This window comes from Crocuta crocuta, unplaced genomic scaffold (genome assembly GCF_008692635.1).
Source record: "Crocuta crocuta isolate KB4526 unplaced genomic scaffold, BGI_CrCroc_1.0 scaffold168, whole genome shotgun sequence".
In the NCBI taxonomy this organism is placed as follows: domain Eukaryota; kingdom Metazoa; phylum Chordata; class Mammalia; order Carnivora; family Hyaenidae; genus Crocuta; species Crocuta crocuta.
The window spans coordinates 3,521,087-3,548,957 of NW_027532591.1; the positions used below are offsets into that span (position 1 = coordinate 3,521,087).

The 27,871-nt window shown below is 35.2% G+C and overlaps 1 protein-coding gene across 2 annotated transcripts; it reads left to right on the forward strand.

Annotated features, from left to right (window-relative positions):
* The first annotated feature begins 373 nt into the window (after window positions 1-373).
* On the forward strand, window positions 374-24,094 carry CUNH1orf185 (chromosome unknown C1orf185 homolog). Of its 2 annotated transcripts, none has more exons than XM_077779749.1 (5): window positions 374-395; window positions 9,393-9,498; window positions 15,812-15,947; window positions 21,826-21,862; window positions 23,426-24,094. In XM_077779749.1, the coding sequence occupies exons 1-5, from the start codon at window positions 380-382 to the stop codon at window positions 23,818-23,820; spliced, it is 690 nt and encodes a 229-aa protein (XP_077635875.1). In that variant the 5' UTR covers window positions 374-379; the 3' UTR covers window positions 23,821-24,094. The 2 variants fall into 2 exon arrangements, with proteins under 2 accessions (XP_077635875.1, XP_077635876.1); XM_077779750.1 differs by lacking the exon at window positions 374-395 and adding an exon at window positions 492-528.
* The last annotated feature ends 3,777 nt before the right edge of the window (window positions 24,095-27,871 follow it).

Here is a 27,871-nt window from a genome sequence, read left to right on the forward strand (position 1 = left end):
ATTGCTTTCTGTTTTCTGTTTCATTGGTTTTCACATTAGTTTTTAATATTTTTTCTTCTGTTCAGGCTTAATCAGCTCTACTTTAGTTTTTAAGTTTTTACACACTTTGTTTTTAATATTGCAGGTTTTTGGTATAAATTTTTTCGTAAGTTCTGCTTTTTTGACATTCCCTAAATCCTGATATACTGTGTTTTCATTTTATTTGGGTTGAGTTACCTATAAATGTTCATTAGATCCATGATAACACATAGCTCCAAAGTTTCCTGGGGATAATCTCCATCCCACTCAAGCCTAAAAGGAGAGGAACATGGAGAAAGGTGCTTGAGAGGTTTTTATGACATCACGTCGATTCAAATTCCATTGGTTAGAACTCCATCATATGGCTTCACCTAATGGTATGGGAAGCTGGGACACATAGTCTAGTTTTTTGCCTGGGAAGAAGAGGAAAATATATTTGGACAAACAACCAGCAAACTCTTTCTGTTTTCTGGAAGAGCCTGTATAAGATAAGAAATACTTGAATCATGGGTATACAGTAGAAATTGTAAAGTTATTGGGGCCTGCTGCTTTCTTTGGGGGAAATTATGTAACTGCTGATTCATTTTAATGGATACATGTTCATTTAGGTTTTCTATTACTTCTTGAGTCACTTTTTGTAAGTCACTTTTTAGGTATATATAATTTTTATAAGTTTTAAAAATATTAGTATAAATTTGTTGAAAGTATTTTCTTCTTTTAGTCTCTGCTATAAATGTAATTATGTTCTTTCTTCATTTTAAATATTATTTGCTTATGCCTTTTTTTTACTTGGTTATTAATCTAGCTAGAGATTTGTCAATCTTATTAATCTTTACCAAAAATCTTAATTTTTCTTTTATTAATTTTTGTTCTTTATTTCCTTTCTCCATGTTATTTGGGTTTATTTTGCTGGTCTTTTTCAACTTGTAATTTGAGGAATAAGCTCATTATTTTTCAGCTTTCTTTTCTAATATATGCATTTAGGGCCATACATTTCCCTTGAATTTAGCTCTAGATTTGTTGCTACAAGTATTTGTACATATCATTATTGGTTATTTGTATTTGTTTTCAAACTTCCACTGATTTGTTTAATGCATGAGTTATTTACAGTGTGATTTTAAGTTTCCACAAGTATGGGAGCTTTTCTTAGGGTATATATTAGGTTATTAATTTCAAAATTAATTGCATTATTTTCAGAGAATGTGGTATATGTAATAATGATTCTATAAAACTTGTTGAGTCTTGCTTTATGGCCTGGTATATGCATGTGAAATTTGAGATGTTTTCCTGATTTTTATGTTATTAATTTCTTGCAACATTTATTTCTAATTCTAATCATGTGAGATAGATAGTATCACACCCATTTTTTTTTTACAAATAGTTTATTGTCAAATAGGTTTCCACATAACACCCAGTGCTCATCCCCACAAGTGCCCTCCTCCATGCCCATCCCCCCTCCCCCCCACATCCATCAGTCCTCAGTTTTTGTCAGCATTCAAGAGTCTCTCATGGTTTGCCTCTCTCCCTTCCCCCCCATTTTCCCCTTCTTCTCCCCCTTGTTCCTCAGTTAATTTCCTCCTAATCCTCCTATACGTGCAAACATATGATATTTGTCCTTCTCTGCTTGACTTATTCCGCTCAGCATAAGACCCTCAAGGTCCATCCATGTTGCTACACATGGCCAGATTTCATTGTTTCTCATTGCCATGTAGTATTCCATGGTATAGATAAACCACATCTTCTTGATCCATTCATCTGTTGATGGACACTTAGGCTCTTTCCATGTTTTGGCTATTGTGGAGAGTGCTGCTATGAACATTGGGGTCCATGTGCTCCTATGCCTCAGCATTTCTGTATCCCTTGGGTAAATTCCTAGCAGTGCTATTGCTGGGTCATAGGGGAGTTCTATTGTTAGTTTCCTGAGGAACCTCCACACTGTTTTCCAGAGGGGCTGTACCAGTTTACATTCCCACCAACAGTGTAGGAGGGTGGCACCCATTTTTCAGATAAGAACATTAAAATCCAACCAGCACAATGAGTAACTTTTCCATATTCACAGACAGGTCTGGTTAGTCTTCTAACCACTCAGAGCAGACACCAACTAAAGAAGTCAGTATCGTCAGCTTTTTAAACTGGTTGCATATGAGCCTTGCTTATATCTTATTATAGATTTTTAAACCTTCAAGACAAGGATTCAATCTTATTTAAATGGCTTTTTATCCCTCACTTGGTATCTGAAACAGTATTCTACACATAAATGGTGTTCAAAAGATTTTTGTTGAATTTTAGTAACCTGAGACTGAATTCTGGCAAAACCCTAAAAGAGTATAATAAACAGGTAATTTATGAATAACTGAAAAAATAAAACAGGACTTGTAGTTCTGGAATCATTGCAAAAAATAATCTGAAAACACTCCTGATACAAATACCTAGTGGTTTTGGGAAAAGATATAAACACAGGTATGTATAGTTAACTTCTATATTTATCTACATCCCTCAAATACCTCAAAACAGAATCTAAACATAGACAGATTATGTTAAAGGATGTACATGCAGATTTATAGATATATAAATATATATCCTTTATATCAATATAAAGAACGCATTAGATATAGATAGATATGTTAAAGGATAGATGCGTAAGGAAGAGGGACCTATAAAGGCAATAAAAGTTTAGACACATAAATGGGAGGAAAACCAAGTGAATTTACTGTACTGATGTGAAGGCAAAAGAGAGAATGGCCAATAGTGACCTTTTGATTTTTGTGTTAATGAAGTTATTAATGCCTTGGAAATAGATGTGAAGAGGTAGGAATTTTCATTTTAAGAGTTTAGGCTACAAATGGTAAAAAAAAAAAAAAAAGAAAAAAAAAGGATCAATTGTATGCTGGATGGTCTCCCAGGAGAGAGTTTTATTTATTTTAAGATGGAAGAATCATAACCTGATTTAAGATGTAATGTTCTTGCCTAGCTATCTCTTACACATTCTGTAAGATTCAGCTCAAGTGTTATCTCTAGAACAGTTTTTGCACTTGGTCAAATTGCTTCTGTTGTCTTAGCACTACCAAAAGGTCATTATCACAGCACTTAGAATATTTTAATAAACATATCCGTTTAAATGTCTTGTCTCCTCCAGATTATAAACTCCATTATCATGTGTTATTTATCTTTGAATCACCAATTTTTGGCAAAGGTTTGGCAATAGAAAGTTCTCAAGCAATGTTTAACTAAACTATGGAGCTTTCTAAAACTTTTTTTTTTAAATATTTTTTATTTATTTCTAGGAGAGAGAGAGAGAGACAGCGTGAACAGGGGAGGGTCAGAGAGAGAGGGAGTCACAGACTGAAACAGGCTCCAGGCTCTGAGCTGGCAGTCAGCACAGAGCCCGACGCGGGGCTCGAACCCACGAACCGCGAGATCATGACCTAAGCGAAAGTCGGACGCTTAACCGACTAAGCCACCCAGGCGCCCCAACTATGGAGCTTTTTAAAATTTACATTATTTTTTTTAAATTTACTTGTGTCCACGTTTTGTACTTAATTCTTCTATTACAGCACCTAGATACTTTTTAATTGTAATTATTCCTTTTCACGTGTATCACATTTATGTTTAGTAGGCTTTCCTACTAAACAACATACTTACTCATTTTTGTAATACTAGCATTTAGCACAATCACTATCATTCATTCATTGAATATTCAAACATTTCTTGAGTAACCAGTCGTTATTCTAAACTCTAAGAATACCAGAGTAAGAAAGATTTAACTTCTGGTGGAGGAAGAGAGACAATAGACAATAAAAAAAAAAGTAAAGAAAATGATTTATGATAGTAATTATTAAAGACAAACAAGGTGATGTGATATAGTAACTGCTGAGAATGAGGATTCCTTACTTCAGACAGGATACTTAAGAGCAGAATCAAGAAAGTAAAGACACTATGTTTGTACATAATGTTTCTTTAAAATATATATTGACTAAAACTTTAAAGTGAGAAGGGGATCTTAATGATCACAAAGTCCAGTCTTTTTGTTTTACAGATGGATTTAGAGAGAAAGTGTGACTTGTTGAAGGTATTAACAAATATGTAATTTGTCTTTCTCTTGGTAAAGTGGTTTGGAAACTTTCAGATTCTTTAAACCTCACTGGGATTTCCCTAAGATGTAAATGACCTATTTATTAGGGAGAATAATGGTGTACTAGTCACACCTATTTTCTTCCCTAATGGAGACTTGGGAAAAATAAAAAAATAAAAAATAAAGAAGAGGGCAGATATCTGTAGGCGGAGACAGTTAAGTGGGCTATCATCACAGTGATAACAATAGAGAAGGTTCTACAAGGAGACTTGTAGTATCAAGAATTACATAAGAAGCTTAAAAATTTTGCCCCTGATTTTTCAAAGATACTCATTGTAGAAAATACACACACACAGGTCTAGAGTGGAAAACTGTCACTATAAGCCCTTACTCCAGGGATAACCAATGTTGATTATTTTCTTTATACAAATGTTCCTCCCCTTTAAATTTTTCCTTTTTTTTTTTTACAAAATTGAGGCCATATATATATACATATATATATGAAATATGCATATGAAAACCATATATGAAATATATATGAAACCATAAATTTTTTCATGTATATAAATATGGAAACCAGAAAAGTGAAAAGAAAAGGAAAATGAAAAGGGATAAAAAGCACCCATGTAATCTCCTACTAAATGCATATTTTTTGGTCATATAAGTTTCAGATCTTTCATTTTTTAAAGAAATAGAACATTTCAGATAAAGTCTATGTTCCACCCATAGTCCCATTCCCCTCATTGAACATTATGTTTTTCAGTTCTATTCATGCTGATACATATATATCTAATTTATTCAAAGTTATAAGTGTTAGCCTTGATGAATTTTCACTGAACATACCTATATGATCAGCACCCAGTTCAAGAAACAGAACATTATCAGCACTCTTGAACTCTTCAGATAACTGTGTTTGAATTTTATGTTGTCTTCTTTTGCTCAACAATATTTATGAAATTTATCTACTTTGTTGTGCATAGTTGTAGTTTATTCTTTCTCATTGTTGTAGAATATTAGTATCCATACTTAACTGGCTTTTTTTTTTCTAACAAAATCTAATGATATTCCATGTCTCTATTCTCCACCTGATCTAGATAAGGAAGAACCTTAGCAATATTTAAATTCTATTGTTCCCTCACTTGTGGTTGTGTGCATTTAAGCAAGTTCCTTAACCTTATTTTGCCTCATCTGTTCCTCAGCTATAAAATGAGGAAATAATAGTACTTAATTCAGAGTTGTTTTGTGAGAATTAAATGAATTTAAATACATAATACATTGAACAGTGCCTGGCATACAGTATTTACTATATGAATGTTAGATATTATTATTGTTGTTGTTATTGGTGAAAGGATAGACAACATATATCAAGGGGAGAGAATACAGAGTCTGGAAATAGACTGACACTAATGTATCTACTTGATTTTTGACAAGGGTGCAAAGACAACTCAGTGAAAAAAGGATAGTCTTTTTAATAAATATATCCAAAGGGGGAGGAAGGAGCTTGACATATACCTTATGCACAAAGTAATCCAAAATGAATCATAAATTAAATGTAAAACATAAACTATAATTCCTTTATGGGAAAACATAGGAGAAAGTCTTTGTGGCTTATTAGGCAAAGAGTTCTTAGATAGGACCCATAGCATAAGCCACACAAACAAAAAGTTAATAAATTAGACATCACCAAAATGTAAAAGTTTTGCTCTGTAAAAGACACTCTTAAGAGAATTGAAAACATAAGCCATAGACTTGGAGAAAATATTTCCAAAACACATATCTGACCAAGGACTTGAAGAATTCTAAAATATCAGCAAAGATTTGAGCAAATTCTTCACTGAAGAAGAGATATGGATGACAAATAAATGTGTGCAATGATGTTCAATATCATTATTCACTAAGGAAACACAAATTAAAACCACAGTGAGATACCACTGTATATCTATTAGAATGCTTGAAATAAAACTAACAACACCAGATAGTGGCAATGGTACTACCATTGGTGGAATTGCAAGTGGAACTGTCAAATAATGCTGATGGGAAAACAAGATGGTACAGACACTTTAGAAAGCAGTTTGGCATTTTTTATACATTTAAATATATACTTTTTAAAACTGTTTATTTTTGAGAGAAAAAGAGACCGTGGGAACAGGGAAGGAGCAGAAAGGGAGACAGAATCTGAAGCAGCCTCCAGGCTCTGAGCTGTCAGTATAGAGCCTGATGCGGGGCTCGAACTCACAGACTGTGAGATCATGACCTGAGCGGAAGTTGGACACTTAACAGACTGAGCCACGCAAGGGGCCCCAATACATTTAAATATATACATGCTACATGACCCTACTGAAATAAAAACTTATGTTCAAGCAAACACTTTTATGCAAATGGATAGTAGATTCAATCTAACAACCCCAAACTAGAAACAACCATCTCTCAGCTGGGGAATAAACAAACTGTGGTACATCTGTAAAATGGAATGTTACTCAGCAATAAAAAAAATGAACAATTGATACATGCAACAACGTAGGTGAATCTCAAATGCATTATGCTAAGTGAAAAAAGCCAGGCTCAAAAGACCACATGCTGTATGATTCCATTTATATGAAATTGTGGGAAAGGCAAAAGTATTAAGGATAGAGAATGGGAATGGAAAATAAACAATGGTTACCAATAATTGGTGCTTGATTATTAAGAGGCAGTATGAGGAAATCTGGGAAGGTGATAGAAGTGTCATGTAACTTGGTTATGGTGATGAGATTAAACACTCCGTTTTTGTCAAAACTTACAGAATTGCACACACACCCCAATGAATTTTACTATGTATAAATTTAAAAAAAATTTTCTTAAATAAAAGCCTTCTTAGGTTGTTACTCCATGTACTTCCTCTCTGCCAATCCTCTATTTTTTTCTTTGGAACCCTTATTACTTTTATATTATACTCTCCTAATCTTTTCCAAGTCTCATGATTTCTTTATATTTTTCATTTCTTGATGTAATTCAGCAAGTTTCTCAGTCTTATTTTTCATCTCATTAATTGTGTTCAAAGTAGACTTTATCATAAAATTTTTGAATTTTCCATTTTCCAATGTTGCTTCTTGTTTTTTTTAAAAAAATTTTTTAATGTTTATTCTTGAGAGAGAGAGAGCTCAACGGGGGAGAGACAGAGAGAGAGGGAGACACAGAATCCAAAGCAGGCTCCAGGCTCCATGCTGTCAGTGCAGAACCCAACGTGGGGCTCCATCTCACGGAACCTCAAGATCATGACCTGAGCCAAAGTCAGACACTTAACTGACTGAGCCAGCCAGGCATCCGCTTCTTGGTCTTTTATTGGTGATTCAGGACTCCATTCCCTCAGAGATTTTGTTACTATAGAGTCATTCACAGTACCAAAGGATGGTTTGATCTAAGTCTTGTCTCAGTGATTTTCTCTGTTTCTTCTGCTAATTCTTGTTTCCAGATCTCAGTGCTTCACATGCCTGTGGTTGTAGCCTCCATTTATTTCTCTGTGTTGCTTTTTTTTTTTGTCTATAGAAATTTTCATTTTTTTTCAAAGTTTCATTTCTTTGAGTAATCTCTACACCCCATGTGGGGCTCAAATTCACAACCCTGAAATAAAGAGTTGCATGCTTTTCCAACTGAGCCAGCCAGGCACCCCTAGAAATCTTTATCTTATATTTGAGTACAACTATTTCTTTTTAATTTTTTAAAAATATGCATTTTATCTATCTTGCTTTTATCATTGAATGCTATCTGATATTTCCTCATACCATTGTGCCAGTGATTCTCAAGTGGGGACAGTTTTGTCCCCAGAATACATTTGCCTGGAGACATCTTTGGCACAATGCATAGGACAATCCTACAACTCTTGATCTGATCCAAAAGATTAATAGTATTGAAGTTGAGAAATATTTCACTAAATAATTAAAGAATATTATATTTTTCATATGTATCATCATAATATATTTAATTGACTTCCTAATGTGCACTTAGAATGGGTTTTTTTTGTATTGTTAAGTATCACTTTTTTTGGTATAGCTTGTTGGTACCATTAATTCCCAAGTTTAGACATTTTTTGAACCCAAAGAAAACTAAGACTTGAGAAGCATCATCTTGGAAGCTGGAAATTACTTAGGAAATAACAAAAGTATGGGAACAACAAAGTCTATCATGTCATATTTTTAGTGGAATTTATAATGTGTTCCCACATAAAGAACTTCCATTAGTTTTATATTACTTCTTAAATTTTTTATTTAAATTTCAGTTAGTTAACATAGAGTGTAATATTAGTTTCTGGCATATAATTTAGTGATTCAGCATTTTCATGCAATACCCAGTGCTCATCACAAGTGCACTCCATAATCTCCATCACCTATTTAACCCATCACACTACTCACCTCCCCTCTGTCAACCATCAGTTTGTACTCTATAGTTTTATACTTTTAAAACCTTTTTTCCCAGGTAACATGAAGTCAACCTTTGAGCAACATGGGTTGAACTGTGCAGGTCCACTTATACACTGATGATTTTCAATATAGTATAGAACTGTCAGTGTATTTTCTCCTCATCATTTTATTAATATCATTTTCTTTTCTCTAGCTTATTTATTGTAAGACTATAGGATGTAATACATAGAACATACGAAATAAGTGTAATTAACTATGACAAAGGTAAGGCTTCCGGTCAATAGTAAGCTATTGTGTTTATATGTACATATGTAAGTAGTTAAATTTTGGGGGAGTCAAAAGTTATATATGGATTTGTGACTGTGCAGAGGTTGGTGCCTCTAACTCTCATGTAATTCAAGGGTCAACTATACTTCTAAATTGTTTTAAGGCCCTTCTTGTTGTATACAGCTTTCTGTAAAGTTTCCTACAACTTGTTTTATTTTTAGGTATCACATACCAGAATCTTAATAAATACTTGACCAACTTGACTATTATTACCTTATGTATTCTTTAGTTTTAATTATTTTCAATATATACCAGGATTAAGATGATTGGTAGTAGGGATAATAGGAACAAACAAACAAACAAAATAAAGCCAGAGGACTAGCTTTAATCTGTAGCCTAATCTCAGTTCAGGTCCTTCTCTTACCTGGACCTCAATTTTATAATCTGTAAAAGTAAAGCTATACCATATAATTCTAATAGGCTTTTCCAATTATGAACTTGTAAGCTTGTCTCCTGACTTCCTGGTTAATGTCATCACACTACCCTATGTAATATCTTTTGAAATATTATGTCATTTAATTTTACCTGGAGAATGAAGATACTTGTATGAAATAATCTTTTATAATTTATTTGTATAGGTTTTTTAAACCCCTTAACCTATTTTCTGGCTGCTGGTGCTGTTACTTTGGGAATTGGTTTTTTTGCTTTGGCATCAGCTTTGTGGTTCCTGATTTGCAAACGAAGGTAAGGTTTATTAAATATTTAACTTCTTTTCCCTTAAAAATACAAAGAAAGACTTTTTCAAATGGTATTAAATAACTATAATGGTAACTATAAAAATATAGATTCTATAACTTGAGGTTTGGTTACAGACACTTTGCGGAGGGAAAGCTTTACATGTTTAAAATAGCCTGGACAATGAGAAAGAATGAAATCGGGCTATTTGTAGCAACATGGATGGAACTTGAGGGTGTTATGCTAAGTGAAATAAGTCAGGCAGAGAAGGACAGATACCATATGTTTGCATGTATAGGTGGATTAGGAGGAACTTGATGGAGGACCACGGGGGAGAAAAAGGGGGGAAAACAGTTGGGGAGAGGGAGGGAGGCAAACCATGAGAGACTCTTGATTGTTGAGAACAAACTGAGGGCTGCTGGGGGTGGGGGAGAGGGGAACGGGGCTGATGGGCATGGAGGAGGGGACTTATTGGGATGAGCACTGAGTGTTATATGGAAACCAACTTGACAATAAACTAGTTAAGAAAAAAAAAAGATCAAATAAATTTCATGTTATCCTTAAAAAAACAATAGCCTGGAAAGAGAAGTCCCACGAGTAGAGCCATGTGAGTACTATCATAGCAGTCTTCATGCATTAAAATTTCAAGGAATAATGAGATATATTTTATTGTTTGGAAGACATGGGCTCAAATCATAAGATGTGACACTAAAAATTTTTTTATATCTAATTAGAGATTAAAAACATTACTGACATGGAAAACCTCTTTCTTTAGGAGATATTTAAGATAAGAGCTGACAGAATGCTCTGGTATAAACTAAATGTGGTCTTTTTCCAGACACGGAAAACCCTAAAATTTGGTGGTTTTGATTATTTAGTTCAGTATTTGCTTTGTTTAATGTAAATTTTAACATGTTCTTGCACATATTCTTCCAGTATTTCCTATTTCAGCAAATTAATGCATATTATCTGTTCACTTGCACAAGTCAGAAAACTAGACATTCTTCACTTACTAAATCTTTTAACAAATATTTATTGGGTGGCTGCCATTGTTCTAGGGACTGAGGATGCAACTGCGAACAAGTCAGACAGGATTCCTATTTCATAGAGTAGCAGTGCCATTGGGAAGAGACAGATAATGAAAAATAAAGTGGCCAAGGAACGTCTCTTCTAGTGGGCGGTGTTTAATCTGAGATCTGAGTTAAAAGAAAGAGCCAGACATTTGAAGACTTTGTCAGAGAGCTTTCTAAGCTGAAGGGATAGCAAGTACACAAACCTTACATAGCAATGTTCTTGGTTTTGTTCAATAAATGGAAAGAAGGCTAGTGTGAACAGATTATAGTAAATGAGGGAAAAAATGATGAGACTGAAGATGTAGATAAGGGCCAGATCACATAGGATGTTGTAGACTAGAATATGGGGTTTGATTTTATTATTTGTGCCATCATAAGGTTTTAAGCAGGGGAATAACATTATCAGCATAATAATGGTTAACATTGAGTGCTTACTACATACTACGCACTGTTCTAAGTGCTTTATATGTTATTTCATTTAGACTTCATAACCACCCTATGAGGTAGCAGAAATATCATCCCCCTTTTAAGGGCACTAAAATGTCACCTATAGATGATTTACATTTTATAACACTTTTTAAAATTTGAGATATAATTTACATATAATAAAGTACATAGATTTTAATTGTATGATGATGAATTTCAGCAAATATATTCCCATGTATTCACAGCCCCAGTCAAAATATACAACTTTCCATCACCCTGGAAAGTTGCCTCATGCTCCTTTCCAGGCATCACTCCCCACCTCCCACCCAGAAGCAATCATTATTTTAATTTTTATTACCACAGATTAATTTTGTCTAGTCTTGAATTTCATTCAAATAGAATCATGTGGAGTTTTTATGTCTACTTTTTTTTTTCATTTAACATACTTTTGAGATTCATGCATGTTGTTGTATTATATGTATTCCATTCTCTTTACTAATGAGTATAGTATTTCAGTGTATAAATATACCTTAGTTTACTTATTCTGTTAATGGACATTTGAGTCAGCTCCAGTTTTTAGTTCTTAGGAATAAGGCTGTTATGAACAATCTTGTATAAATATTTTTGTACATGTGTTTTCACTTCTCTTGGGTGAATACCAAAGAGTGGAATTGCTGGATCAAATAGTTATCTTTTTACCAAATTGCTGAACAGTTTTCCAAAGTGGGTACTTACTCCAACCAGCGATGTATGAGAGTTCTGATTCATATTTTTAAGATTTCTCTTACTTCTCTGTGAAGCCTAAATTTTAACTGAGCAAGAGTGAAAGCAAAGAATATTAGGAGGCTATTGCATAGTCCAGGTCAGAGATGATAATGTCTTGGACTAATATGAAAGTAAAGGAGATGGAAAGAAGGGGTTGGGTTTGGGATGTGTTTTGCAGGTAAAGTTAGCAGGGCTTGCTGATGTGTTGGATGAGGTAAGGAAAGATAAGTGAAATGGCAGAATTAATGTTAACACCTATGTTTTTACCATGAGGAACTGAGTAGTTGATCATACCATTTACTGAAATGAGAAGATGATTAGAAAGAGGAGCAAGCTGAGGGAATAGTGATAAACTAGGAGTTACATCTTGGATATAAGTTTGAAAGTCTATTGGACATCCATTAGAAATGTCAAATCCTCACATATACATGTAGGAACTTTAGGAGAGAAGTCAAGCTTGAAGACTTAGGGTATCAATTAATAGAGGGTATCTAAGTTATAGAACTGGGTGAGACTAACCAGAGAGAGTGATTGTTGGAAGAGAAGAGAAGAATCTTGGACTCTGCCCTTCAGCCCACCAACACTTAGAAATCTAGCAAAACAATAGGAAGAATCAACATCTGAGTGTGAAAACAGAGAGGTACACTATCAAGGAAGTCAAAAGTAGAAAAAGTTTCAAGGGTGCTGGGAAGATGGCAGAGTAGGAAGACCCTAAGCTTACTCCATCCCATATTTACAGCTAGATATCACTCATATCTAAGTTAATAAACCAGAAAGAGATCCAAAGACTGGTAGAACAACCTCCACAACTAAATGTGGAGAAGAAGCTGCATTAGAGAAACCAGGAAATGCAGAAACTGTGGTCCGGAGTTGCCCACAGGAGGGAGGGAGCTGTGGTTATGTAGAGGGAAAAACACCAGGAAGCCCACACAGAGAAAACAAATCCCCATATTGGAGCCTGGAGTTTTCAAAGTCAGAGGGCCAGTGATAGTTGGGTCTCTATCCTCACAGCAAAAGCCTGTGGAGAGGCAACATAGAAGCAACAGCTTGCAGAATGGGAGAGAGATCAGATTCTACTGATTTCAGAGCTTGTTGGGGGATTTCTCTGGGAACAAAGGAGTTGGCAGGTGCCATTTTCCTCCCCTGCCCCCAAGCATAAACACAGAGCCATCAGTGAGAGGTGGCACTGCACAGGCATTGCTACCTAACCTGCTAATACTATGCCCTGCCCACAAGTTCTCCTGAGGATTCCCCCACTCCAAGCCTGCGGTCTCAGCCCTGGACTCAGTGCAACTTTTGTTAATGCTCTACACACTGCCTCTACATGCTGTGCCCCTCCAGCCACCATACCTTAGGGGGATCCAGCTTAGGACCAGTGACCCAGTGCAAATTTTGTTAACACTGCATGTGCCCCACCCAGCTGCCAAGCACTCCCAGTTGGCTGCTACCACCACCCCCATCCCCTGGCTGTGGGAGGTTTGGCCTAGGACTAGGGGTTGAGTGTAAATTTTGCTAACACCACTGCTCTGCCCGCAAGCGCTTCTATTGTCACATCCCTTCAGAGCTGGCTTACCTGGATCTCACTAACGTCGCAGAGAGCAAGCACAGCCTGCAACAGGCAAAAAGTCCAGATGTCTGGACTGAAATGAAAAATGACTCAGACACAATAGCAGGATGCAAGCAACACACATAGGAAACTCCTCTGGAGCCAGGTTCTGGTGAACAGGGAATACCGCACTGCAGGGTGCTATAGGATCTCTTCTTCATAAAGCCACTACTTTCAAGAGCAGAAGACACAGCTGACTTCTAACATATAAGAAACAGACACAGAAGGGGTGGCGCCTGGGTGGCTTAGTCGGTTAAGCGTCCGACTTTCGCTTAGGTCATGATCTCGCAGTTCGTGGGTTCAAGCCCCGCGTTGGGCTCTGTGCTGACTGCCAGCTCGGAGCCTGGAGCCTGTTTCAGACTGTGACTCCCTCTCTCTCTGACCCTCCCCTGCTCACGCTCTCTCTCTCTCTCTTTCTCTCTCTCTCTCTCTCGATCCTAGAAATAAATAAAAATATTTAAAAAAAAAAAAGAAAAGAAACAGACACAGAAGGTTAGACAAAATGATGAGACAGAGAAATATGTCTCAAATGAAAGAACAAGACAAAAATCACAGCAGGAAGTTTAAATGAAAGAGAAATAAATCATATGCCTGATACAGAATTTAGAGTAATGATCATAAGATATTCACTGGACTTCAGAAAAGGGTAGAAGATTGAATCAAGCATAGACTCTCTTTAAGGAAGGTTTTGTTTTTGTTTTGTTTTGTGTTTTGGGTGAAGGGAAGTTGATAAATAGGTCAGAAGCTGGAAGAGAATGTGAGGTTAAGGTAGGGTTGTTTTTTCTCTCTCTGAAAATTGTAAACATGCTTAGTGTCCTCCTCCCTTTCACACCTCCCCCAAATTTGAACCATCACCACGTTCTACTTATTTTACCTCATAAATCACTCAAATATATCCATTTCTTTCAAGTACCACTGTCATCTTATTTAAGTTATCTTATTCCTCATATAGATTACTGCAGTAGGAGTTATGACTGACCCTCTACCTTCAGTATTGCCCTCATTAAGTCTCTTCTCCATGTTTCAGACAGACATTTTCCAAATACATATCTAATCAAGTCACCCAACCATCCCATCCCATCCCCACTATATTATAAAGGACTTCTCAATGCTTTTAGGAGAAAGAAAGACAACAACTTGTAATACAAGGCCCTACATGGTTTGCCCATGCATACTCCCCCATTTTGTCTCCCACTTTCCTTCTTGCTTTCATTGCTTCTGATACACTGTCCTAATCTGGCCCCTAGGTCTTTATACTCGCTGTTCTTTCTGGCCCATGCATACTCCCCCATTTTGTCTCCCACTTTCCTTCTTGCTTTCATTGCTTCTGATACACTGTCCTAATCTGGCCCCTAGGTCTTTATACTCGCTGTTCTTTCTGACTAGACTATTCTTTCTTCTACATCTTTCTTCCTCCATCACACCTATCTAATATCTTACTGTTTCTTCAGATGCCCAATTTAATCATCTCTCCCTCAGAAAAGTCTTCCCTGACCTCTCTCTAACCAGATTAATTCCCTTTGTTCTGTACTTACACAGTACATCAGGTACCTTTCCTTGATAATACTTTCCAAAGTTGTGATTTTTCATTTTCTTGTCAGTATTTTATTAATGTTTATCTTCCTTAATAGTGTTGAAACTCTATGAGAGCAATAACAGTTCTATGAAGGTAGTGGTTGTGCTTTATTTCTGCTGTCACAACACCCAGCATAATGCCCAACATATAGTAAGCATTCAATAAATATTTAAGGGAACTGAATTCAATGAATGAAGGAATCCTAATTGCCTATACATCAATAAGTAACAATGTAATCTCTTGAATTAATTTAGAAATTTTCTAGTACCTCTGTAAGAAGAAATGGCAATCAGCACTATTTTTTTAAATTGTTAAGTTTAGAATGACTGTTAGAAACTATATTTCCTTATACTTAACTCTCTTTGATCAGCTGGAGTTCTACTTGCTGATTGATTATTTTTAACAGTCTCTCAAAATTATTTGTGTTGCATGGATAAAGATCACAAGTACTCTTGCATTGTAAGTATGAGTTTCAATTCAGTTTCCTTCGTCTTACTTTGGCCGGGTATATTATTAAGTATAAGACTGATGAATGAGTTTCATTTCATTTTCTTTGCCATTGAAAGCAAACTTATGAAAGTTTAAAGTAGATTGATTATCTCACAACCAGAAAGAAGGATATAAAAAAATCATGGTTAATTTCAAACTGGAAATATTAAACCCTGCATAAGAAGTAGCTTAATTTACATACTATGAATAAAATAGGTGTAATAAATCGGTAACATGAGAAGATAATGTATATATTGATTTGTGCTTTAAAAATTAATATATAACAATATATTCTGATTTTAAACCTTTATGTATAACTAGTAGAAACAATTTAATCGGTTTATAATGGAACTCATGTTTAAATGTCTTCTATAAAATATTTTTCAGAGAAATATTTCAAAATTCCAAATGCAAAGCGACTGATGAGAGATGCGGGCAAAGATCATCAAAGGCAAAGATTAAATCACATTCTCAGTGTGTTTTTATTTCTCGAAACTTTCATACTGGAGGATGCCAATTACAGGTAATGTATGATATTTTCTTGAAATATTTTCAAATAATTTATTTAATACTATGTCATTAGCATTGTCTTTAAATTTGAAAGAGTATCCATTATTACTTTTATATTTGAGGGATAATAACATGGGCCTATATTTAAATGATCCAAACTGGTGAGTTTTTATATTATAAGAAATTGAAAAACTAAATGAAAATGTCTGCTTTTATAGTTGTTTCTCTATATTCCTTTTTAAAAAATTTTTTTGAAGCTTATTTATTTTTGAGAGAGAGAGACAGAGTGTGAGAAGGTGAGGGGCAGAGAGAAAGGGAGACACACAGAATCTGAAGCAGGCTCCAGGCTCTGAGCCATTAGCACAGAGCCCGACATGGGGCTCAAACTCACTGACTGGTGAAATTATGACCTGAGCCAAAGTCGGATGCTTAACTGACTGAGCCACCCAGGCACTCCACTTCTCTGTATTTCTAACCTGAGAGCCTACACTCCTCATATTGGGATTTTTATTGAAGATATGGCATAAGAAAAAGCAAAATTTCCAGGCCTGTCAGAAGAAAGTGATTTGGAAATACAAGGATACTCAGATAACCAAATAATCTAACAAAACCAACTAATTGAAATTAAGTACAATTAACAAGCATTTATTAAGACTTCATTGTATTCTAAGCTCTGGAAGCCCCCTATTAAGGATGGTTAAGATATGAATCTTACCTTAGAGATGCTAGTGTAGTACATTACAAGTGGTAAAAGGCAGACACATAGTTGGCTTTCCGTTATGTTATGTCAAAAACTGTGTTGTATGCACAAAGTAAAACAAGGGAGATGCCAGTAGAAGTTTAAAGCTATGCTATAGTTAAACAAAATAAGTATTAGTAGTTGATAACATTACTATTATTATTATTATTATAGCATTAATAAATAGCAACAAGTTGATAGGATATCAAAGTTTCATTTTACAATTTGAATACTGAACTCAAGTTGAACCCAGTTTTCATTTGTTTAACAAATATTTTTCAAGTGCCTTAAATATGACAACAGTAGTTTTGGCACTGAGGCCACATAAATAAATAAGATATGAGTTCAGACCTAGACAAGCCCCAAGTTAGTAGCAAAGAAAATCATGTAAACTAAAAATTACAACATAATGTGTTAAGAGCCACAAAATTGAAGAAATGCAGGGAAAGGAGCATAAATTGAGGAAGGCTTCACAGAGAAGAAACTTTTAGCTGGATTTGGAGAAAGAAATAATTTGCCAGGAGAAAAGAGAACAATAGATATTCTATGTTTAAAGGCTTGCAGCTATGAAAGTAATATGTTCAGTAAAAATGTTATAAAGTTTAGAGTCTAGGGTTCATAGGAGGAAGTGGTGGGAAAAGATCCTGGAGACGAGGTTGTGAGAATCCTAACTCGCAGCCTGAGGATTTTGGATTTTACCCCATAGGCTTTACAGATCCACTGGAGGCATTATGGGATTATAGTCAAGGACATAGACTGCAGAGCCAGTTGATGCAGTTTGGAATCCTTGCTCTTCCACTACTAGCTGTGTAATCTTAGGCAAATTACTTAACTTTTGTGTGTCTGTTTCCTCTTCTGCAAAATAGGGGTGATTTCATCTCCATTGAATTGTTATAGAAAGTAAATGAATCAGTATGTAAAAAACGTTCATTGTGTCTGGCCACATAGTGAGTAACTATACTATTATAATTCTTGGGGGGGGGTGTTTAAGCAGGTGGGTTTAATGATCAAGTTAATTCTAAAGATTAATAGCTCTGGGGGCGCCTGGGTGGCTTAGTCGGTTAAACGTCCGACTTTCAACTTTCGCTTAGGTCATGATCTCGCAGTTCGTGGGTTCGAGCCCCGCGTCAGGCTCTGTGCTGACTGCCAGCTCAGAGCCTGGAGCCTGTTTCAGAGTCTGTGATTCCCTCTCTCTCTGACCCTCCCCTGTTCACACTGTCTCTCTCTCTCTCTCCTAGAAATAAATAAAACATTAAAAAAAATTTTTTTAAAAGATTAATAGCTCTGAAGATTGTTTGAAATTGAGATTGCATTGCAGAGAAAAGAATGTTTCTATGTATACATTTAATATTAATTGAATTTACTCAGTACTCATCACATGCTAGGTATTTTGCTAGATACTATTGGTATAATGATGTCTTCATATGTAATGACGGATACAGACAGTTACAAAAATATCATGAGTACTATGATGGAAGAAATACATATATAGTAGTCCTGAGTTTTAACTGCTTATTGTTCATTCAACAAATATCTAATAAAGGCTTATATGCCAGGCTCTGTTCTAGGCAACTGGAAATTTGGTAGTGAATATGGAAGACAAGAGTCCCTGCTCCACTCACATTATAGCCCTAGTGGAAGAGATAAATAATGGACAAGTAAATGTAAAATATTATTCAGGACTCTTGATAGTTATAGAAACCTAATTTAGAAGAAAAATAGTATAAAACTTTGAATGAAAACATGGTATGAAAATAATAAGGTAGTGCTGACCTCAGCCATAATCACTTTCAGTACAAAAAGATTCTTTTTCTTATTGTCCCTCTTTTTCTCATCTCAATTTCTGCCTGTGTATTGGCCCCTTTCTCACCTACTGGAGACAGGCAGGCAGGTCATTTATCTCGTATAGTCTGTACCCTCACCCTTATGTGGACCCACTATCCTGTAATTGCAGTTAACCATTTATTTGCTTTCCTTTACGGTTTTACCACAAATACTATAGACCCTTGAGCAATCTACTATTAAATTTTACATGTGTTTAAACTCCATGTCTAATATTCTCTTACCTTTTTATGCAACATTATGTTTCTGAGATTCATCCACGTTGGTGCATATACTCATAGTTCATTATGGGCTGTTATACAGTATCCCATTGTATGAATAGATTAAATTTTATGTTTTGCAAATATCCTAAAATTAAAAGACCTCAAATAGCCAAAGCAATCTTGAGAGAGAACATAACTGGAGGCATCACAATCCCAGATTTCAAGATAGACTACAAAGCTGTAATAATCAAAACAGTCTGGTACTAGCACAGAAACAGACCCATAGATCAATGGAACAGAATAGGAAACACGGAAATGGTCCCACAACTCTATGGTCAACTAATCTTTAACAAAGCAGGAAAGAATATCCAATGGAAAAAAGACAGTCTCTTCAACAAACGGTGTTGGGAAAACTGGACAGCAATATGCAAAAGAATGAAACTGGATCACTTTCTTACACCATACACAGCAATAAATTCAAAATGGGTAAAAGGCAAATGTAAGACAGGAAACCATCAAAATCCTAGAACATAAAGTTCTAGCATAAAGTTTTTAATAGCATCCACTTATTATCCTTCTAATATCTGTAGACACTTTAGTGGCGGCACTTTTTACTCCTGATTATATTTCTTTTTTCCTAAATCAGTCTTGCTAGAAATTTTCAATTTTATTATTCTTAGACTTCTCTCCTCTTATAATATAAACACTTAATATTTATATTTTCCTCTAGGCACTGCTTTTGCTGCATCCCACAGATTTTTAAAAAAATTTTTAAAGTTTATTTATTTTGAGAGAGAAAGAGCTAGTGGGGGAGGGGCAGGGAGACAGGGAGAGAGAGAGAATGCCAAGCAGGCCCTGCACTGCCAGTGCAGAGCCTGATGTGGGGCTCAAACTCACAAACCATGAGATCATGACCCGAGCCAAAGTCAGACACTTAACTGACTGAGCCACCCAGGTGCCCCTGCATCCCACAAATTTTTATGTATTTTCTTTTCATCATTATTCAGTTTAACATATTTTAGAATGCCCTTTCATTGTCTTTCCTGATACTGACATTTTTGAAGAATACAAGTCAGTTATTTTATAGATCATAGGCTCAGTTCGACTTTCCTTATGATCAGATTCATTTTATCACCTCTGAAGACATACAATGTTCATCTGCTTTTCACTAGTGATTTTAGTTGATCACACAATCAGGATGATGTCTGTTCTTCACCCCAGTGTATTATTCTGGTTTTTACCCTAGCAATTAAATAATTTGTGTGATGACACTTTGTAACCATGTAAATATCCTTCATCAAGCTCTACTTACCAGCTATATAAATTATTCTTGCCTGAGCCAATCTTCACAAAACTGTAGCAAAATGATGTTTTTCTAATTCTACCACTATTGGTCATTTGGCTTTCTACTATAAGAAAAAAGCCCCCCATCTTTCTTACTTTATGCACTGATTTATTATCTACATAGACTAATGAGTTTCTGTGTCATTCAGCAGATTATATTCCATTACTATAATTATTTTGATGCACAAGTTTTTCCAAATCTAACCAGTGGGAGCCCCTTGAAGGTTATTTTTCTGTCTTTTTGATATGTCCTCATCATTTTTTGATTCCTTACTTCTGATCCAATAGCATCATTTTTAATAGTTGGAGGAATATCCATTGTATTAATATTTATGTATCATAATACATTTAAGAATTTCTTCTAGAATTTTAAATTTAGAGTTTTAAAAATGCTTAACAATATTGTAAAGAATATTCTGGTAACTGTATATTTACATAAACCCAAAACTATTAACTTGGCATAATACATTTCTGGAAGTAGATTTGTTATATTGCCCTTCAGAAAAATTCTACCTAATTATAGTCAGCAATATGTAAAATGTTCATTTTGTTATTCCCTTAGTTTGGGTGAATTTCAATCATTCTAGGGCCTTATTCTGTGGTCCCCAGACCAGCAATATTATCATTACCTGGGAGTGTCTATTAGAATTGCAGAATCTCAGACCATCCCCCTCCTGCCCCAGACCCACTAGATCATAGCCTGCATTTGAACAAACTCCCCAGGTAAGACATAGGCACATAAAAGTCTGAGGGGCAGCATTCTAATATAATTTGTACAGGAGTCACAAATTGAATTGGTCTTAAATCCGGCAAGGTAAATGAGGAGACTCTACTGGCATTTATCTTAATAAAAGGTAAAAGTGACAAATAAGTAAAGTTGATAGTGAAAAAAGTGCTTAATGTTATCCTATATATATATATGTATAAGACAGTCACACACACACACACACACACACATACACACACATACACATATATGTACAGTGTACCCTAAGCAAACCGTTTTGGGGGACAGGACAATGCACATCAGAACAGAGTACTAATACTGTTCCCCCAAAATACAAGAGACAGTGTTATTATCTCTCCAGCCAATTCCAAACACCCTACGTACTAACTCATTGTTTATCTAGTGGTCTAAGGAAAACCCGAATCAGAACCACTTGCAGAATGTGCTAGAATGCATACTCCCAAACACCCCCCCAGAGAATCTGTCTTAGTGGGGTCTAATATTATGCCCAAGTATCAGCATTTAAATAAGCACTGATGCCCTGGAGTTGAGAACTACTATCCCATGACATTTTCCAGAACACATCTGGAATGTATTGTTTGAGTAACTGTTTTATTTGCTTCAAAAGAATAGACACATTTTTATAAAATACACTTTTTTGTTTTTGTTGGTTAGTGAAATGAGTAAGTCTAGGAATTCTAATTATTTTTTTAGCCCTCTCTAGTTCTAACCAAGTGACTCTGAGTTAGTGAGGAGGGAGAGAAATAATCCAGATGAACTCTTTTTCACCCTTTCATTCCCTATCCTGAGACTGCTTTCTTGAACTAATTCATATTCTTTCCAGATGATACCTCAATACTTTTTCTTTTCTGACAACATATTTTTGGTGAAATAAATTCATATCATGGAAAAAAATTTCCATCAAAAGTTTATTATGAAGTTAAAATATATTATTCTTATATAAATATGTTAAATATATTTTAAAAATTACATAGAAAGCATTCAGTTTTTTAAATAAAATAACTTTTTTATGTAGGAGGAGCAAAGAGAAAAGGAAACAACACGTATAAAAGGTAATTTTTCTCAAGAATTTATTAAAGAAACCAACTTATAGCAATGCACATCTTAAAATATCAAGAAGCTGACCTAAATGTTACCTAAATATTGTTTTTAAAACCATGGAAGTATAAGGGAAATGTTAATGGATTAGTATGTGAGCGGGGATATATTTCTCAGAAAACAAAACTTGCAATGTCTTATCTTAATATGTTTAATTTAAATATTTGTTCCTTATTTATACCAAAAGGTATCATAGCCAGGGTCAAAAGACATGAGTATTTTATAATCCTTTGATTATGCATATTGCATAGTCCCTAGAACCTCAAAATGTTATCCTCCTACACAATTTAAGAAATGTTGGAAATAGGGGCACCTGGGTGGCTCAGTTGGTTAAGTGTCCAAATCTTGATTTCAGCTCAGGTCTTGATCTCAGGGTGGTGAGTTCAAGCCCTGCCTTGGGCTTCATACTGAGCATGCAGCCTACTTTAAAAAAGAAAAAAAAGGAAAAGAAAAGAAATGTTGGATATTCGAAATGTAATAGTATCTAACAGCTTTAAGAATTAATGTTACATATTAATATCATACTATATTAAATATTGTATATTGTATACATATATAATATTAAATATTATTCAAGATACTTAAAATATTATATAGTATGANAAACTTAGATTTTAAAATACCGAACATGCAACATAAATAATGTAATGAGAGAAGCATTAGTCTTAGAGAACTAGAAGTCTAGATGAAGTCTAGATTTGTGGTGAGTCTTCAGTCTCTAATCATGTCTTCTCTTTTGTGAAGTGGTGCTAATAGTAAGTACCTTGAAAAATTATTGAGATGATATGTGAGATATGTAAGCATCTTTATATATTGTAAGGCACTCTAGAAATGTTAGATGTTACTTTAATTGGTGTGAAACCAACCCGCAGGCCCTTCCCACTGTGGACCAAACATTTTATAATCTTATAGAAGCATGTTTTTTAATTTTTAATTTTTTAATGTTTATTAATTTTTGAGAGAGACTGAGCATGAGCAGGGGAGGAGCAGAGAGAGATGGAGACACAGAATCCAAAGAAGCAGGCTCCAGACTAGGATGTCAAAACAGACCCCGATACTGGGCATGAATTCAGGGACTGTGAAATCATGACCTGAGCCAAAGTCAGACGCTTAACCAACTGAGCCACCCAGGCATCCCCAGAAGCATGTACTTTTAAATTTTATTTTAAAAAATCAGGGAATACTTAGCTAAAAATACTTAAGAAACTATCTACATTTTCTGATTTAAGGGACATTCCAAACCTGAGCTTTCTAGCCTTTTTAGAATCTTCTCCTGCTAAAACAGGTTGATTTTATTTAGACAAGACTTTTCTATTCTTGATTATCATGAAATTGTTAATTCCTAATTACATATTCAACATTGTACAGATGATGATAGCAACTCAGAATTTTACTATTTCATCCCACTGTCCATTATAACCCTCAAAAGAGTCTGAATTTTAAAAAGTAACATTGTCCTTATAAGTAAGATTTGGCTTATGAATATGTAATATTAACAGTCTAATTTTCTTTTACAGCAAATAAAGATCACTCTAAAGATGAATTCTGCCTTGCAACAAAAAAGGTCACTTGCGACCCTTCAGAGATTAGCTTGACAACACATCCCAGCAGTGGTACCTTAAGCTTATTGACACTACCATCTGATTCTTATTACAGCCAAAGTGTAGAAGCAGCTGATGACTGGTTTTCTGATGACACTCCAGCAAAAGAGAGTTCTCCAATGCCTTTTCTCAGGGAACCTCTAATGGAAAAAGTATTTTCATATCTATCAACAATTCCATTAGAAGAATGTACTGAAAGTGTACTGAATATGTCACTTTATGATGATCAGAAAGATGACAGCATTAAGGAAATATTTTCACGAAGAAATGCAGAGGTTGAAATACAAAAATTTCAACATAATATTGAATGACTTTTTTCTTTTGAAACTTTGTATACACTGAAATCATGGAAAGTTGAAACCAAATTATCAGCTTCTGAGTCTCTTAAAATGTCCATACTAATATTACTTTTCTTGTTCTTTGCCATATAGTGGTCCTCCTTCCTTTGCCGATTCTTATTTCTAGAAACAAATGCAGGAAAAATTACAGTGACATCATGAACATTAAGCTTAACTCCTTGTATCTCATCAAAGGATATAATAAATAATCCAAATGTATTTTAACATGCAGAGAAAATAAGAAATCTTCAGCACAAATAGATTTTTGAATAAAACATTCACAGCATTTCTTTATACTTTTGACATTTTTCAATTTTATTTCAATGTGTGTAGGGCTGGGCAGAATACTTCCATCAGCTGTTCTGAATTTTAAATACATCAATCACCTACCATTCAAATGTTATTTTGTCACGATGTTGGTAAACATTATCCTGTTGCTCTTTTAGGGGGGCCTGGAACACTGTGAGAATCCAGAATATAATTTTTTCTTTGCCTTCTCCTGTGTCTGCTTCTCAGAATGGTTTCCCAATCCTTACCCCACTGTGATGGAAATGTGGACATTTATGTTCTTGAGCAGCTGATTCAAGCTAGATGAATCAGAGTTCCTCTCTAATCAGAGACCCTTGATCAGATTTCTATGTTTGGTCCTGAGGGATTTCTGACACCCACTATGTAATTAATCTTTTTTCCCCCTCTTTCTCCTAAATACTGTCCATGTATTTAGTCCCCTTTTTCTTTTTTTCTTTGGGAAAAAATATTAAATGTAATATTAGCTTTTGTGTTTGTTACTCCTACCAAACCTGTGCAGGCCTTCCCAAGAGATAAATCATACCTATTACAGTAAATGAAAATAAACTTGTCTCAGTTAAGATAGTAGCATTACCCAGGTCTATCATTTCTGTCCCAGGGGAAATATTAAAAAGGATTAGAACACCTATCTTCTGAAGCCCCTTGTCATTTCTACTAGTTATCAGTTGTGAGAACATCTCTCTAATATCCACCCCTCCATCTAAATAAGTTATTTCAGTTTAAGGTCTGTAAGGAATCACATATATATTAAATGTTTTCTGTCTCTTGGTGTCCTATCCCAGAAAAGTCATCTCTACTTTTGGTGAGATGCTAAAACTTTCCTAGGAATTTGGGGTTGGAAATAAGAGATTGTAGCTTTGATCTGATTAGTCTTTGGAATAGAGGAAACAAACTGGGGAGCTGTGGGCTGTCATGTCTTACCTTGTGGTTTGGGAAGGGAAAACAGTAAATCTACAGTGAGAGAGCAGTGGAGCACTTGCAAAGTGAAAAGCAGAGATGAGAGATCAGGAGAATGCAATTCCTGGCTTTCTAACGGTTCTTCATTTCCTTGTTCCAACCCTTCATGAAGGGTTGGCTTGGCTTCGTATAGCACACGTTATCCTAATAATAAATCCCCCTATTTGCTTAAGCTAGCAAGATCTGATATTTGTTAGTGTCCTGTTTTTAACTATTGTTCTGGGTTTTGGTTAAAGTGCCCTTGTAATTTTATAACAAATTATCCCTTTTGCATAAAGCAGGAAGAGTTTTGTTTCTGTTACTAGGACCGACGCATCCTAACCAAATTTCATTTTCATTAGAAATGAAAAATAACTGTATATACGCATGTACAGTAATTGTTATATTACTGTATAATGAATAGATTGAATTTATTTCTCAAAGCCTAATGCATTTACTTGTTGATTAAAATGTTAATATATCATAGACATATACATTGTTCTCTTTGAAAAGAGGAATGAGCAGTACATATGAAATTACACTGGTCTAAAATAATCTTTTTTAAAATTTTAAAAATGTTTTTGTTTATTTCTGAGAGAGACAATGCGAGCACAGGAGGGTCAGAGAGAGAGGGAGATACAGAATCTGAAGCAGGCTCCAGGCTCTGAGCTAGCTGTCAGCACAGAGCCCGTCGCAGGGCTTGAACCCACAAACCGTGAGATCATGACCGGAACCGAAGCTGGACACTTAACCAAGTGAGCCATTCAGGCACCCCTAAAATAATCCTATTTTCAAGAATTGTGAAGGATCTGGGGCGCCTGGGTGGCTTAGTCGGTTAAGCGTCCAACTTTTGCTTAGGTCATGATCTCGCGGTTCGTGGGTTCGAGCCCCGCGTCGGGCTCTGTGCTGACTGCCAGCTCAGAGCCTGGAGCCTATTTCAGAGTCTGTGTCTCCCTCTCTCTCTGACCCTCCCCTGCTCACGCTGTCTCTCTCTCTCCTAGAAATAAAAAAATAAAAAAAATTAAAAAAAAAAAGAATTGTGAAGGATCTGAGATTTCACCATTCATGCCCTCTGACAACTTAGATTTCAATGGTTTTGTGTCTCTTGGGTCAGTGACAAAGGACAGTCTATTATTCATAGCAATAGCAAGGGTGGCTTTTGAAAGAGGCTGACATCCATGGAATAGATCATTTTGTCCACTTAATTATTAACATTTCTTCTGATATTGCTCTTTGGGGGGCAATTACATGAGACTCATTTATATTCCTATTCTGTGTCCATTCAGAGAAACTTATGGACATATATCTTTCTTGTTGCTAATTTTCCAATTGTACTCCTTATAAGTCCCCAACCATTCAGCCAAACCATTACTTACTCACTGCCAGCAAATCAGTAAAAATCCATAACTCTGCAAATTTATCTTTCCAAGCTATACAACTAGGTCACTTCTCAAAGTTATGCTACTGAAATTTTCACCAAGGCCATACATGAGCAGGACTCTGGTACTCCAGCTGTGAACTTTAGATGATGCTAGCATATTATACAGAACTGTTTGATAAATCAGACTCAAGTATCTTCTTCCTCAGTGAACTGATTATAAGTAACTCTACTTGATGCCATAGGTTATGTGGCAAGAGAGAGACCATGTGCCAGGAATAAGAGTCATGGGCATTTAACCATTTCCTCATGCAATTTTCCATCAATGAATGAATGAAAAAAATAATACACACACACACACACACACACACACACACACACACACACTGGAATGTTATTCAGCCACAAAAGAGAAACTCTGCCATTTGTGACATGGATGAACCTGGTAGGCATTATGCTAAGTGAGATAAGCCAAACAGAGAAAGAAAAATACTACATTGTTATATTTATATGTGAAATCTAAAAAAAAAAAAAAGAAAATTGCATTTACAGCAACAGAAAGTAGAATGGCCATTGCTGGGAACTGAGGGTTGGGGAAAATGGAAAGAAATTAGTCAATGGGTACAAATTTTCAAGCACAAGATGGGTAAGTTCTAGGATCTGATGTACAGCATGGTGACTATAGTTAATAGTACTATAGTGTATACTCAGAATTTGCTAAGAGAACAGATCTTACCACATACACTCAAAAAAATAACTATGTAAGGTGATGGAAGTGTTAATTAACTTAATTGTGGTAAATGTTTTACAACATATAGATATATCATCATGTCGTACATCTTAAATATATACAATTTTATTTTTCAGCTTTACCTCAATAAAGTTGGGAAGCAATAAAATAAAAGCATCTTTAAAAGCTATTACATTAAATTCTAAGACTTCAGGAAACTATCAGATGCCCTTGAAACTCATGATAATATCTTCATCATCAGCCTAGAGATTTAAAAAGCCCAAAAAACTGGAAATCAATAAAACTGATGTTCTTTGGTAGAAATGTCTGCTTTAAAAAATCCACTAAAGCACCATGAAAATATAATAAAAAGTTGTACTGACTTTGCAGTGTAAACAAATATTGATATTTTCTTTAAAAAAAGAAAAAAAAAGACGTGTTAGGTTACATCCAGATCAGCCTAATATAGCTATAGTACTAAGTTCTCTCTGACAACTCTGTCTGATGCCTTGTGTATTATCATGTCTTTCCACTCTGGCTTTGCATAAAAAATATTCCAAGCCCTAGGTGAACTGTGGGAATTGTTTGACCTACTGGTTTCTAACATTCTTTCCCCAGCTTCAGGTAATTTCCTTATTTGCATGTGCAGATCAGTATTCAACTAAAGATTC